The sequence below is a fragment of the Balaenoptera ricei genome, chromosome 11 (genome assembly GCF_028023285.1).
Source record: "Balaenoptera ricei isolate mBalRic1 chromosome 11, mBalRic1.hap2, whole genome shotgun sequence".
NCBI lineage: Eukaryota > Metazoa > Chordata > Mammalia > Artiodactyla > Balaenopteridae > Balaenoptera > Balaenoptera ricei.
In genome coordinates, this window is record NC_082649.1 from 53,582,584 (window position 1) to 53,595,786 (window position 13,203).

Below are 13,203 nucleotides of genomic sequence, written 5' to 3' on the forward strand. Positions count from 1 at the left end.
TCCCAGGGGAGCTTTAATAACTGCTGATTCCTGATCCCACTCCCTGGGATCGAGAAATGGGTAACGAGAGGTACCCATTTCATTGATCTTGGGTGTGGCCTGGAACTCAGTCTCCCAGGTAATTCTATTGTGCAGCCAAAGATAAACATAAGGATAACTGTCTCCAATCTGTTCTTCCGCATCAGCTTGGTCTCACCCCCTTTCTGTCATCACCCCTTCCTCCATTTCACAAATTGTCTGAATCGTTAGAAAAAAATCATTAGAAAAAATAATGAATGCCCTGACACGTGAATTCTCAAGGTGCTCTTTACCATTCTTTCCTTTGTTCCTCACACCAGGAAAGTTATCTAAGAAACAAACTATTTCTCTGTTCAGATTCCTATAAAAGAACTTGATTGGTTCAGCCGCGATTAGGTACCACCCGCGGCCCAATCAGTGTGCACTCAACACACCTGTGAGATGGGCACAGGTGCCCGCTGACCATGATCACCTCTGCCACGGGGACCAGCCGCACACCCGCGGCTCTTGTGCAGAGGACTGGCGTTAACTAGCATTTTCCCTTCCCCTGTGGGAAAGCCTATGGGAGACTGATTCATTACCAGAATAGGTTTGGTGAATAGAGATGCAGAAAAAAGGGAGCTTTTAGAGGCCTCTGGGTGTCTGCTGGGGGGACCCATGCCCTTGCTCTGCTCCTTTTCTGGAATCCACTTGGGTCTTGTCTTTCCTTTATGACTGCACATGGAGCTTGTTGCAGTTCCCCAGGACACAGCTTATTCTACGGTAGCTGCATATTAATCTCCTTGATGGATTTGAAATATAGCCTAGTTGCTTTGGAGACTTCATGAATGCTTGAAGTGTTATTTTAAAATATATAAAATATAAAAATATATAAAAATATATATAAATATATAAAATGTAAAATGCCATCTTTCAGGTGGATTTCTCTTCCTTCTGTGATACTCTCTTCCAAGATAGGTTGGTGCTTACTAGTTTCAAGGGGTGGTGCTTTCTGACCTTGTAGCAAATTCTGGGGCTTTCCTGATCATGGGGTGGTATTTCCAAGTGAAAACAACTAAGTTTCAAACAGCTTGGACTTCCCTGGTGGCGCAGTGGTTAAGAATCCGCCTGCCAATGCAGGGGACACGGGTTTGAGCCCTGGTCCGGGAAGATTCCACATGCCACGGAGCAACTAAGCCCATGCGCCACAACTACTGAGCCCACGTGCCACAACTACTGAAGCCCGCATGCCTAGAGCCCGTGCTCTGCAACAAGAGAAGCCACCGCAATGAGAAGCCCGCGCACCGCAACAAAGAGTAGCCCCCGCTCGCCACAACTGGAGAAGCCCGCGCGCAGCAACAAAGACCCAATGCAGCCAAAAGCAAGCAAATAAATAAATAAATTTATTAAAAAACCAACCAAACTAACAAAAAAACAGCTTACGGCTGAGGCAACATCACATCTGAGTTCTAAGCTCAGTGCTTGAATCAGAACACAAGTCTCCTGAAATATAATCTAGTGCTTTCTCTCTTCTGCCCAAGTGAGTTTGTTTTCTTTTCCACTGTTTCTTTTGCAGGGGTTCAGCTGTTGCAAAAATAATTGGTGATAATGTCAAGAAACTTCAGAAGTTTGCCTCCACGGTCAAGATGTGGGTCTTTGAAGAAACGGTTAATGGGAGAAAACTGACAGACATCATAAATAATGACCATGAAAATGTAAAATATCTCCCTGGACACAAGCTGCCAGAAAACGTGGTAAGACTTTGGTTAATTCTAAAAGTTACACTCGGCTGAGTTAGCACTTGGGACATGGGGAGATGGGAAAGCTGCTTCCCCGGTCTCCTGTTCCTCTGTACCACCAAGTTCATTGCTTGGTCCGTTTTGGTTTTCCTGACTCTGAACATGGGCCTTGTGTTAGTTTGCTAGAGCTGCCATAACAAAGTACGGTAGACTGGGTGGCTTAAACAACAGAAATTAATTTTCTCACAGCTCTGGAGGCTTCACGTTGTCTGGAGGAAGAAATTTTCCTCTACCCTTCTAGTTTCTTCTCTCTGGTCTGAGAATTAAGTTGACATGAGACAGATTAAGAAACTTTCCTCTACCCTTCTAGGTTCTTCTGTCTGGTCTGAGAATTAAGTTGACATGAGACAGATTAACAGAAGAAAATCAAACAAAAGTTTAATAACATATATGCATAGGAGAGACCCAGGAAAACCGTGTAACCAAAATGGACAGAAGCCCTCACCTTAAATATCTTCAGCTAAAGACAAAAGAGGATGTTGAGGGTGGGGAGAGTCAGTTCTGGGAGGTGATGGGGAAAGCACAGTAAACAAGGGTAAGGTGGTTACGCAGATTTAAGTCAGTGCCTTCCCCTTTCCTGAGAGTTTCTAGAGGTTTGGTCCTCCCAGCTCTTCCAGGTACTTGGAGGGAGACCCCCTTACAAATGGAGATTTCCCTCATGAGTGTAAATGTTTCTTACAAAAGGACAACTCCTACTTGGTTTTCAGTTTCTTCCTTGTCTGCTGTTTCTTAAAAAAACAACCACCTTAAAATAATTAGTGTGCCAAAGAGGCATATTCTGAGGTGGCAAAATCTGCTCCCCTACAAAGCCCAAGAGTTGGTTCTTCTGAGGCCTCCCCTGGACTTTTCTTCTTCCCGTGTCTCCACGTGGTCCTCCCTCTGTGTATCTGAGACAGACACCAGTCATGTTGCAATGGGGCTTACCCCAGTGACCTCATTTTAACGTAATAACCTTTATAAAGACCCTGTCTCCAAATACAATCGCATTCTAAGGTACTGGAGTTAGGACTTCAACATATGAATTTTGGGGGGACACATAGCAGCTCATCACAGGCTAGTTTCTTGGCATTCAGAGTGGTGGTCACATCAAAGCTAGAACTAATAATTTTGCCTTTGTCTTGTGTCTCTTGGTAACTCCCGAGATACCTGTTGACGAAGAATTAATCAGTCGGTCTAAGAAAGAAGTAGACATTTTATTTGAGCCAAATTGAGGATTATAATTCGGGAATAGCATCTCAGTGTTGAGAACTGTTCCGCCCATTAGAAGTCAAGGCATAGTTACATAAGTTTTTTGAGACAGAGGGCTTTATGTTAAATGAATTACTGACAGTTCATACAATCCAAATCTGTACAAGATAAAGAAGGAATGTTATGTTTAAGGAGTTGTCTCCTTGACACTAAGAGAATGTTGCTCTTCATGGTTGAGCAGGTATTTCCGACGACGGGGAAGGTTTGGTCCACGTGTAATGCAGATACACAATGCACAGTAGAGGGGAGAGAGGAGGCCAAAGGGCAGAGAAAATTTTTTTTGTTTAAATTTTTCTTGTCTTGCCACAAAATATGAATTTTATTTCACATACCCTTTCTAAGCGCATGGACTTTGGTCCATCCCTAGGCCAGCTAATGCACTGGTGAAGCCGTGCACCTCAGATTGGGACTTGAACCCACGTGCTGGGACTCAAACCCAGCCGAAACCCACAGTCTTCTGACTGAGGTCACACACCTGGTCTCAGGACTTAATGAAGCTCAGGTTCTTGATGTCTTATCGCAGAAAGAATTCAGTGAGAGACAAAGTGAAAGGTAAGAAGTGGATTTATTTAGAGAGAAACACATTCCACAGAGTGTGGGCCATCTCAGAAGGTGAGAGAGGCCCCAGGGTATGGGGTTGTCAGTTTTTATAGTGGTGGGTAATTTTATAGGCTAATGAGTGGGAGGAGTACTCTAGCTATTTTGGGAAGGGGCGGGGATTTCCAGGAATTGGGCCACCACCTACTTTTTGATCCTTATGGTCGGCCTTAGAACTGTCATGGCGCTTGTAGGTGTGTCATTTAGCTTGCTGATGTGTTACAGTGAGCATATACTGAGGCTCAAGGTCTGGTGGAAGTTGACTTGTCCACCATCTTGGACCCATTTGGTCCTAATCTGTTTATGTCATGTCCTTGGACTATGTCGTTCTTTCAAAGGTTGTGCCCTGCTCCCTTCCCTCCTGTTTTATTGGTCTGTAATTAAAATCAAGGTCAAGACCTAAATTACCGAATAAGATTGGAGGAAATAGAAAATGGGAAGACTGACAGTTTAAAATTCCAGCTTATTAGGCCTGAGCAGGAAAAATTTGGTTATTGCCTGGCCTCATTCCAGTGACTTGCGGAGGAAGGAGAAGGTGAGCCTGAGAATGAAAATGGTGACCCGGCTGCTTGTGTGAGTGGAATTCATGAACTCCTGTTCCAGATTCACCCCTGGATGGCTTTCTGTAAGAGTCTGTTTGAAAACCAGCCCAGGTGGCTGCCTGACTCCTAGCAGGGGAGACAGATTTGTTGGCTGATGAATGCCAGCAAGTTTGGAGATGCAAAGACCTTGCTCACTGAGGATTTGCAATTGCCTTTGGCTACAGTGTTCATTGGTGTCAAGCCCTGTGCAAAGTAGTTTACATATATCATCACGTTACCCGAAAACTGGGTTTACCTCTTGGATTTATTACTTGGAGCAAGTAAGGAGAACACCAGGGATCTTTCCTAAAGCAGTGTCTCCCCAGCAACAAAATTGGGGAAGTTTTTTTTTTGGCAAGGAGTAGATTTATTAATACAGGACGCTTGTATGAGATGCAAGTGGTCAGGTGAGGGAGCTCTGCCCTGAGGATTAGGTGGGCTACAATTTTATAGTCAAAGGAAAGGGGGAGGGGAAAAATTGGGGAAGTTTTAAGCTAAGGGAACATGCATACTCACGAAGGGGCTTGGGTGGTGGACTGAGTGAGTCCAGGCTAAAGTGGTTTGAAAGTTACAAGGGTCAGAAATGGTCAACATCATCATTCCTTAGGTTCCAGTTGATCTGGTGGTGTTTAAACCCGAGGCGGGTTTAAATCCTACAAACCGCTTAAGATACTGCTTTAGGCTACTCTAACTGGGAGTCTTTACAACTGATGTGTTATCTTTGCTATTGTTACTTCTCTTGCCTGATTAGTTTGTCCTTTTGATCATTAATTACTGAGACCTGTTCAAAGGCAAGCACTGGCTCAGATCACAAAATGGCTTAGGCCAAAGATGGCTTCTCTTCTGTCGAGAAAGCCATGCCTTGTTCTCTTTCTCCGGGGAACCCCATCCCTGTCTGGTTACAGTCTCATTTAATGTTCTCAGTGACCCTCTTAGGTTGGTGCTATTAGCTTTCTTACTGTGATGGTGATTCTGATTTTATAGGGGAAGAAACCAGGGCTCAGAGAGGTTAATGAACTTGCCTCAGGTCACAGAGCTGGTGGCTGGCACACCTGTTCCTGAGCCTGCTGAGTCGTGGCCTTTTAGACAGTGATGACTTAATGACTTCCCTGTGTCACTGCACTGGGGCCGGGCAGCGTTACCCTGCAGTTACTCCTGGTGCAGTAAGTGGGGGAGAGGAAGGTTCCCTAGGGTTCTGAGCTGGGCAGTTAAGTTACCCAAGTATCTGATGGAAAGAGTAAAGGCGCCGCTGTTCCCGCGGCTCTGGAAGGCCTCTGAGGTCATCTCTAATCATGCTTGGAGCAGACCATTCCTCTGAGCTTCCCTTCTCATACCTGTCGGGATCGATTACTCCTTCCCTTCTGTAGAGAGTTCCTTCCACTCTGTGGGGACCACTCTGTACCCCCACCTGCCCCAGGCGTGTGGGCTTGACTTTCTGGGGTTTCGTTCTCCCAAGGTTCCTAGCGTAGTGCTCAGGGAACGTGGGGGGAGGTGAATCTGCCAGATGGTTCTCTGCCTGCACAGAGAACAGGGGAGCAGGGGGGAAGGAGGGAGTCAAGAGCCACGTCTCTCAGAGCCTGGCCCATGATTGACTCCACCCCCCACCTCCCCGGGTGCCCGGGTGTGGATGAGGGAGGAACTCTCCAGATGTTTGATGTCTGAAGCCTTGTAGGCTCATGACAGTTAGTGTATCCGTTCCCTGGACTGGACATTTGCATGGTTTCCGGTCGTTTGCTGTTGTAGACAGTGCCCCCGGGAAAGGCCTCGTCCCTGTCCCAGGGATGGCATCGCTGGGTCACAGGGATGCAGCCTGTAATCTGCCAGATGGCACCACTGGTGTCCAGCGTGATAGTGAAACCACACCACTCAGATTAGGACTTGAACCCACGGGTGGGGACTCGAACCAACCGAAACCCAGATTGGAACTTGAACCCACTGTCTTTTAATTAAAATCATACACCCGGTGTCAGGACCTACTGAAATTCAGGTTCTTTATGTCTCAGCTCAGAAGGAATTCAGTGAGAGACAGAGTGATAGGTAAGAAGTGGATTTATTTAGAGAGATACATACTCCACAGACAGAGTGTGGGCCATCTCAGAAGGCCAGAGGCCTCGGGGTTACAGGGGTTGTTAGTGTTCACAGGCTGGCTAATTTCATAGGCTAATGAGTGGGAGGAGTATTCTAACAGTCTTGGAGAGGGGGTGAGAATTTCCAGCAATTGGACCCCACCCACTTTTGGGCCTTTTATGGGAGGCCTTCAGTCATGGTGCCTGTGGATGTGTTGTTTAGCATATGCTAATGTATTATAATGAGAGCTTAATGAGGCTCAAGGTCTCCCGGAAGTCGAATCTTCTGCCATCTTGGGCCTAATTGGTTCTAAGCAGTTTATGTTGTATCCTCAATGGCCGTGTCCTTCTTTTATTTATTTTTATTTATTTATTTATTTTTAAACCATTTTGGGTTGTTTCTTTTTTAAAAAAAAAAAATTTTTATTTATTTATTTTTGGCTGTGTTGGGTCTTCGTTTCTGTGCGAGGGCTTTCTCTAGTTGTGGCGAGCGGGGGCCACTCTTCATCGCGGTGCGCGGGCCTCTCACTGTCGCAGCCTCTCTTGTTGCGGAGCACAGGTTCCAGATGCGCAGACTCAGTAGTTGTGGCTCACGGGCCTAGTTGCTCCGCGGCATGTGGGATCTTCCCAGACCAGGGCTTGAACCCGTGTCCCCTGCATTAGCAGGCAGATTCTCAACCACTGCGCCACCAGGGAAGCCCCGTGTCCTTCTTTTAAAGGTTGTGCCCTGCCCCCTTCCCTCCTGTTTCAGTTGTGCCCATCTCCACACACCTAGTGGGGTTTGAGAACTCACATCCTTCCACATCCTTGCTGGTACTTGGTATAGGACACCCAGGGTATTGGAAAGTTTTATTTCTTAAGCTGGCAGAAGGTACACAGGTGCTTGATTGTTTGTTTTTTCTTTGTGCTTTCTAGATTCTAGAATTTGTATGTATGAAATGTCTCATAATAAGTAATTTTAAAAGTTGAACAGTGGTGAAGCATGGTGGTGATGGGCACACCTTGGAGTCAAGGGCCTGCTCTGAGTGAGTCTGGGCAGCCCCCCTCCTCTTGGTAAGATGGGCCCCTGTGAGTAGTTTCCTTAGCAGTGCTGTGAGGAGTAAATGAGAAGATTCACATAAATTGTTTAGTGTTAAGAATCTGTTACAAAGCTAGGGCTTTGTTTTTGTTGGTTATTTTAAAAATTTTATGTTTATTTCAGAGTTTTTCAAATACCTCATTCGATCATTTAAAGAGTCAACTAGTGTTAGACAAGACCGATTATTGTTACCATTTTTTAAGATGAAAAGCCAGACATAAGATTAATTGACTCAGAGCGAATGTGGATCTAGAGCTAAAAAGGTGGCTTTACTCATTTCTGTCTTGCGGATTCAAGCAGAAGAGATGTGCTGCATTTTATCCATGTAGGATTGTTTTTTATGACGTCTGCCACTTGTGCTGATTGAGACTGTGAGTCATCCTTGCTTGGTGCCCCCAGACTGCTGCCCGCCTGACCCTTCTCCAGGTCACCATGTGCTCATATGTGACCCCTCCACAGGGGAACCTTCTGTAACAATGACATCACCGTGTCATCAACTTCTCACTAAAAGCTGAGGCAGTCTGGGTTTGTGATTTCCCCTTCGACCTGAATGGAAGAACATTTCTTATTTCCTGTCACTGCAGGATAAAAATTGTTGATCCTGTGTTGTGGCTGTCTGTCCAGGGCCTTTGTTTAGAGGAGGTCACGCAGGTAGAGAGCTCTTCTGCCTCGGTCCAGCTTTAACCAACCTCAGTGTGACACCAGGATTGACAGTTGCAGCATCTTCTGTGAATTATAGTTGTCGTGGCGTCTCATCTTTGTCATCTTCTTTTTGTTTTTCCCCAAGTTTATTTATTTATTTATTTTTGGCTGCGTTGGGTCTTCATTGCTGGACACGGGCTTTCTTTAGTTGCGGTGAATGGGGGCTACTCCTCGTTGCGGTGCGTGGGCTTCAGTAGTTGGGGCTCTCAGGCTCTAGAGCGCAGGCTCATGTAGCTGTGGCGCACGGGCTTAGTTGCTCCACAGCATGTGGGATCTTCCTGGACCAGGGCTCTAACCCATGTTCCCTGCACTGGCAGGCAGATTCTCAACCACTGCACCACCAGGGAAACCCTCATCTTTGCCTTCTAAGCCTTGCCAGCTCTGTTTTTAAAAACAGCTTTACTGAGATAGAATTCACAGACATACAATTTACCATTAAAGTGTACAATTCAGTGGTTTTTAGTATATTCACAAAGTTGGGCAACCATCACTGCAATCAATTTTAGAATATTTCATCACCTTAAAAAGAAACCTCATGCCCTTTAGCAGTCACCTCCTATTTCCTCCTTTCCCCAGCCCTAATCAACCACTAATCTACTTTCTGTCTCTAGATTTGTCTGTTGTGGACATTTCATGTAAATGGCACCATACAATACGTCATCTTCTGTGACTGGCTTCTTTCACTTAGCATAATGTTTTCAAGGTTATCCACGTTGTACCCTGCATCAGTACTTCATTCCTTTTTATGGCTGACTAATACTCTATTTTATGGGTGTACCATATTTTGTTTATCCATTCATCGGTTGGTGGACATTTTGGTGGTTCCCACTTTTTGGCTATTATGAATGATATTGCTGGGAACATTTGTGTAAAGTGTTCTGTGTGAACATGTTTTCAGTTCTTTTTGAGTATATACCTAGGAGTACAGTTGCTGGGTCTTAGGGTAACTGTTTAACTTTTTGAGCAGCTGCCAGACTGTTTTCCAAAGCGACCGCACCATTATACATATTCCCACCAGCTGTGTGTGAGGGTTTCAATTTCTCCACATCCTCATCAACACTTGTTATTATCTAACTTTTTGATCCCAGCCATCCTAGTGGGTATGAAATGGTATCTCATTGTGGTTTTGATTTTCATTTGTCTGATGGTTAATGATGTTGATCATCTTTTCATGTGCTTATTGGACATTTGTATATCTTTTATATCTGAAAAATATAAAACAATATACCATTTGTATATCTTTTATATCATTTGTATATCTTATATATCTGAAATGTGTATTCAGATCTTTTGTCCATTTAAAAAAATTGGGTTGTCTTTTTATTACTGAGTTGTAAGGATTCTTTATTAGATACAAATCCATTTTCAGCTACATAGTTTGGAAGTATATTCTCCCATTCTGTGAGTTTTCACTTTCTTGATAGTATCCTTTGAAGCGTAAAAATTTTAAGTTTTGATATCATTTTTAAACTTAATTAATTTGTGGCTGCATTGGGTCTTCATTGCTGCGTGTGGGCTTTCTCTAGTTGCGGCGAGCGGGGGCTACTCTTTGTTGCGGTGCACGGGCCTCTCATTGCGGTGGCTTCTCTTGTTGTGGAGCACGGGCTCTAGGTGCGTGGGCTTCAGTACTTGTGGCATGCGGGCTCAGTAGTTGTGGCTTGCAGGCTCTGGAGCGCAGGCCTAGTAGTTGTGGCACATGGGCTTAGCTGCTCCGTGGTATGTGGGATCTTCCCAGACCAGGGCTCAAACCCATGTCCCCTGCATTGGCAAGCAGATTCTTAACCACTGCGCCACCAGGGAAGTCCAAAAAATTTTAAGTTTTGAAATCCAATTTAGATATTTTTCTTTGTTACTGACTCTCTGGATTTGGTTCCTTGCATAGGCCTGCATTCACTGATGTGTCCTCAGTGCCTGGAATAGTGCCAGGCGTTATTTGTGGTTTGGCTTAGTGCCAGGGACAGCAGCCGTGGTGAGGGAGAACGAACCAGGCTGGAGAGTTCTGTTTCAGTGCTTTCGGTGGTGTCCTGTGGGATGGAGGGTTAGGCCAAGATAATTTAAAAAAAAAAAAAAAATGACCACTGACTTGGGTAGTAGGGTTGCAAGTATATCTATTAATTTTGGCTTAAAGGCTTCTGGATATTAGAATATCAGTTCAGTAGGAGTTTCAGTGTTAACTCTTTCCTGCCTGAGTTTAGCTTTTTCATTTTCATTGGAGGATTCATCTTCACTGGTGCTTCTCAAACCTAAGTGTTCCTCAGAACCACTTGGAGAGCTTAACAGGGATCACTGGATCCACCCCTGGAGTTTCTGATGCACTGGGTCTCAGGGGAGGCCCAGGCATGTGCATTTCTGAGGATTTCCCGGGTGATGGTGATGCTGTTGGCTGAGGAACCGCAGTTTGGGCACCACTGGTCTGCATGATAAGTTTATATTGCTCGTATAGTGTTGTGGAATTCAGGGGGTTCGCAGCTTTCTTTTTTCCCCCCAGAAGCAACCTCACTTACCACACTGGTATATTTATATAAGAATCATCAGTTAAGGTTGTCTGTACCTGAGGATCATTTTTCTGAGTGTAGAGCCAAGGATATGAATTTCACCTACAATCTTGGCCTAAGTTGAGGTTAGGGGAACAGGAGGAAACCACAATATTTCTGAACCCCTACTGTGTGCCAGCTGTACTTTGCTCTGTGTATTACTCGTGCTGTTGTGTTCAGCCTAAATGCTTATTCCCTGAAGAATGTAGGCGAGTTGCCTGTGGTGTCCAGTTAGCTAACTGGTGGTAGAGGTGGCGCAAGATGCCCACACACTGCACAGTGACAGCTAATCCAGGGGGAAACAGAAGAACCTTCAGGCTTGGCCCACAGACTTTACTGGCTCTGTTTTAAGTGATTTTAATTATTATTAGTTTCTTTATTAACTTGGACGAAGAGCCCTGGATTCCTGGCATCAGGCGGACCAGCCGTGATGCCTTTGTTCTGATTTGATTACCTGTCCTCCTTGCCAATGAAAGGCAAGCCCTTTTCTTCTGAGCTGTCTTTCCCAGCACATTTCAGGATCTTTGATGGTGGATACCCTCCGGAAGATTTTGGCAGGTGACCCATGAAATAGGTCAGCGTTTCCGAAGCAGTGTCCTGATTTGGTTCAGGGTAAAAGATAAGATTAGAGGCTTAGCTAAAGCTTTAATTCTGAAAGAGGGTATTTGATTTACTGTGTTCATTGAGGAGAGCTCATTTTGATCCTGTGTAACAGGAATCATGGGCCGTGTGCACCACACAAATGCAGCTCGGGTTACAGGTTGCTTCTGCGGGTTAAACCCTAAGCACTTGGGCAAGGTCAAGGACAATGGAAGGACATCAGTCCACGCTGAGTGAGCCTCCAGGCCTATTGTCCCAGAGACCCGTCACACCCAACCAACCACAAGTTCTTTGATTTGTTGAGAAAGGAAATGTAAGAGGAAGAAATCCTGGGCCCGCTGGCAGCTTCCATGGGAATATTTTGTAACAGGGGACATAGGGATGGGCTGATGCCTTAAAGGTTAAGAATTCATAGGAGGCAGGTAGATTTTTCTGATGAGTAATCTCTTTCACTTGTTTCATATCACTGCAGAGTGCTGTTACTTATATTAATTTGAAAGTGCTCTGTGAAATAGCTGTTAGGAAAGGTGATTTTTATCCCCATTCTGTAGGCGGGGTGACTGGTCAGTGAACAGGAGTCATCTGTCCAGGTCCCACAGCTGATCAGTTGCAAACATGGGACCCAAACTTACATCTTTTCCATCTTTTCTCTGGTTCTGGTGTCTTCTATCTCACCATGTCAGGGAAGTGCCCTGAAGAGATGGAAAGGGTGTGTGTGTGTGTGTGTGTCTGTGTCTGTGTGTGTCTGTGTGTGTGTGTGTGTGTGTGTGTGTGTGTGTGTGTAGAGGTGGATGGGGAAGAGGAGAAACAATAGGTCCAGAGAAGAAGGGTTTTCATTAAAATTTAGGTGGCCAGGCTTTGTATGAGAAGGGGGTCGAAAGCAGAAGTCCCTGCCTAAGTAAGGCTAGTAACCCAAGGGGGAGTGGGGGGTCAGAGGTCTTACAAAGGCTGGTAGTTCTGGCTGGGACCACAGGGAATGTGTAAGAACATAATGAGCCTTGCCAATCAGGGACAAATAGAGCAATTGTATGTTGGCATCGGGGCTAATGGAATAGAATAAGTAACTGCTTTTTTGGAGGAGGTAAAATCTCCAGGTGCCAGGGAACTAATAGGCAGGTAGAGTTTTGGTGATGAGTCCTTGCTATCCAGCCTAGATTACCAACCTGAAGAAGCCCCTTTGAAGAGGAAGGCAGGTTTCCCCCAGCCTTTGGGGGTATGAATAAGGAGGGAGAAGTGCTAAGCTCCGGGTTGTGATCTGCTCTATGAGGAACGACTATGTTGCCATTCAGATCAGCTTAAGCTGATGTTTTGGGTTATATGACTAGAAATTCAGATAGGGCCAGTTTCAGGTGCGGCCTGAAATAGTGGCTTACGTGATGTCAATGAGGCCCTGTTTTCCTCTGTTTCTCTGCTCTGCCTTCATTCACATGGGAGCCCCTTGGCAGGTCTGGGTTCTGCCCCTCACATTTGTAAAATGGTTGTAGCTGTTCCAGACCTCGCACTGTCATCCCATACTTTTCAAGGAAAGACCCAATAGCTGTTGCAGAAGTATAAGGAAGCAGCTGTTCTCAGAAGCTCCAGCAAACATTGGCTCCCATTGTTTTATGTGCCCATTGGCTTGAACAACTTAAGGACCATCCATGGAGCAGGGGAGGGGCCCATTCCACCCAAATTGCATGGTAAAATGAGGAAGCAGTAGCTTTTGAAATGAAATTTAGAGGCACTTTTGCTAGAAAGAAGGGGAATGAAGGCTGGGTGGTAAATGACAGGTCTTGCATACCAGCCAAAGGGAGGAGGGAGTGAAATAATGCCAGGTAGATTCCCTTGGGGAATTTTTTCAGTGAGGGAGTAACTCTTGCACAAGTTAGTTAATAGGCTAGACTAAGCTGTAAGGAGAGACAATAATGTGACTTTTAAAGGACAAAGGGATTTATTTCCCTCTCACATAATAGTGGTCTAGCAGCTTTTCTTCACACCATTGTTCTTGGTCCCATCTTTCTT

The 13,203-nt window shown here is 45.2% G+C and overlaps 1 protein-coding gene across 2 annotated transcripts in view; it reads left to right on the forward strand.

Annotated features, from left to right (window-relative positions):
* GPD1L (glycerol-3-phosphate dehydrogenase 1 like) overlaps positions 1-13,203 on the forward strand; it is a 113,243-nt gene that overhangs the window by 12,303 nt on the left and 87,737 nt on the right. For both annotated transcript variants that reach the window (XM_059939070.1, XM_059939072.1), the window contains exon 2: positions 1,574-1,751. In XM_059939070.1, the coding sequence (XP_059795053.1) occupies positions 1,574-1,751 (178 nt within the window). The remainder of the gene's footprint in view (positions 1-1,573; positions 1,752-13,203) is intronic.